General features: G+C 54.0%; 1 protein-coding gene across 1 annotated transcript in view; it reads left to right on the top strand.

Annotated features, from left to right (window-relative positions):
- Positions 1 to 258: 258 nt before the first annotated feature.
- APEX2 (apurinic/apyrimidinic endodeoxyribonuclease 2) overlaps positions 259 to 1,178 on the top strand; it is a 14,017-nt gene continuing 13,097 nt past the window's right edge. The window contains exon 1 of the mRNA XM_018569130.1: positions 259 to 344. Coding sequence (XP_018424632.1) covers positions 316 to 344 — 29 coding nt within the window. The 5' untranslated portion in view covers positions 259 to 315. The remainder of the gene's footprint in view (positions 345 to 1,178) is intronic.

Raw genomic sequence — 1,178 nt, 5'->3', positions numbered from 1 at the left:
AGACACCCTTTCGATGAACTCAGCCCCGTCCACTCCTCCCCTCTCCAGCTGACAGACACTCGTAGTGCAGACTCCGCCCAAATCACTATTTCCCCTCCCCTTTCCTGGAGACACGCTCTAGGCGGAGTCCGCCCCGATCAAACTTCCATCCCCTCTCTCCGCAGACACGCGCTGGTAGAACTCCGCCTCCTCGGTGATGACGTACATTCTCCGCGCCAGCGGGGGCTGCGCTCCTGTCACGGCAATGAGCGGGAAATAGAAAGCGGTGCGGGGTGTCCGTTACACGGCAACGACGTGGGGCAGGGTGCCTTAGACATGTCGGGGGACGGGAAGCGGGGCTGTAGGTCTGTGTATACCATTTACACGTGAGGTTCATGGTCTCTTGTGGATAAGCTTTCCAGTCGGTTTGCACATTTACTCAGAGTCCTATGTACGTGGTCATATACTGGGCAACCAATATGGCAGCTACTGATAAACCAGGGTGTCCATGTGTGTTGTCACTGGAGGGCCAGAGCTGCCCACCATTGCTGTAGATAGAGCTGCCCACCATTGCTGTAGATAGAGCTGCCCACCATTGCCAGATATGCGGAAGAAGAGCGGACAAGAAAGTGTGTTATTTGCAGGATCACCAGGTGACAACCATGGCTCCCTCCATAGACACAGTAAAGGAGTGAGCGTAGCCACCCAGGGACAGGAAGTGTGTTATTTGCAGGATTACCAGGTGACAGCCATGGCTCCCTCCATAGACACAGTAGAGGAGTGAGTGTAGCCACCCAGGGACAGGAAGTGTGTTATTTGCAGGATCACTAGGTGACAACCATGACTCCCTCCATAGATCCAGTGGAGGAGTGAGCGTAGCCACCCAGGGACAGGAAGTGTGTTATTTGCAGGATCACTAGGTGACAACCATGACTCCCTCCATAGATCCAGTGGAGGAGTGAGCGTAGCCACCCAGGGACAGGAAGTGTGTTATTTGCAGGATCACTAGGTGACAACCATGACTCCCTCCATAGATGCAGTAGAGGAGTGAGTGTAGCCACCCAGGGACAGGAAGTGTGTTATTTGCAGGATCACTAGGTGACAACCATGACTCCCTCCATAGATGCAGTAGAGGAGTGAGTGTAGCCACCCAGGGACAGGAAGTTTGTTATTTGCAGGATCACCAGGTGACAACCATG

The sequence above is a fragment of the Nanorana parkeri genome, unplaced genomic scaffold (genome assembly GCF_000935625.1).
Source record: "Nanorana parkeri isolate BGI_ZX_2015 unplaced genomic scaffold, ASM93562v1 scaffold1291, whole genome shotgun sequence".
NCBI classification, from domain to species: Eukaryota; Metazoa; Chordata; class Amphibia; order Anura; family Dicroglossidae; genus Nanorana; species Nanorana parkeri.
The sequence above is the reverse complement of the archived record's forward strand: the minus strand, read 5'-3'. Positions and strand labels throughout refer to the sequence as shown.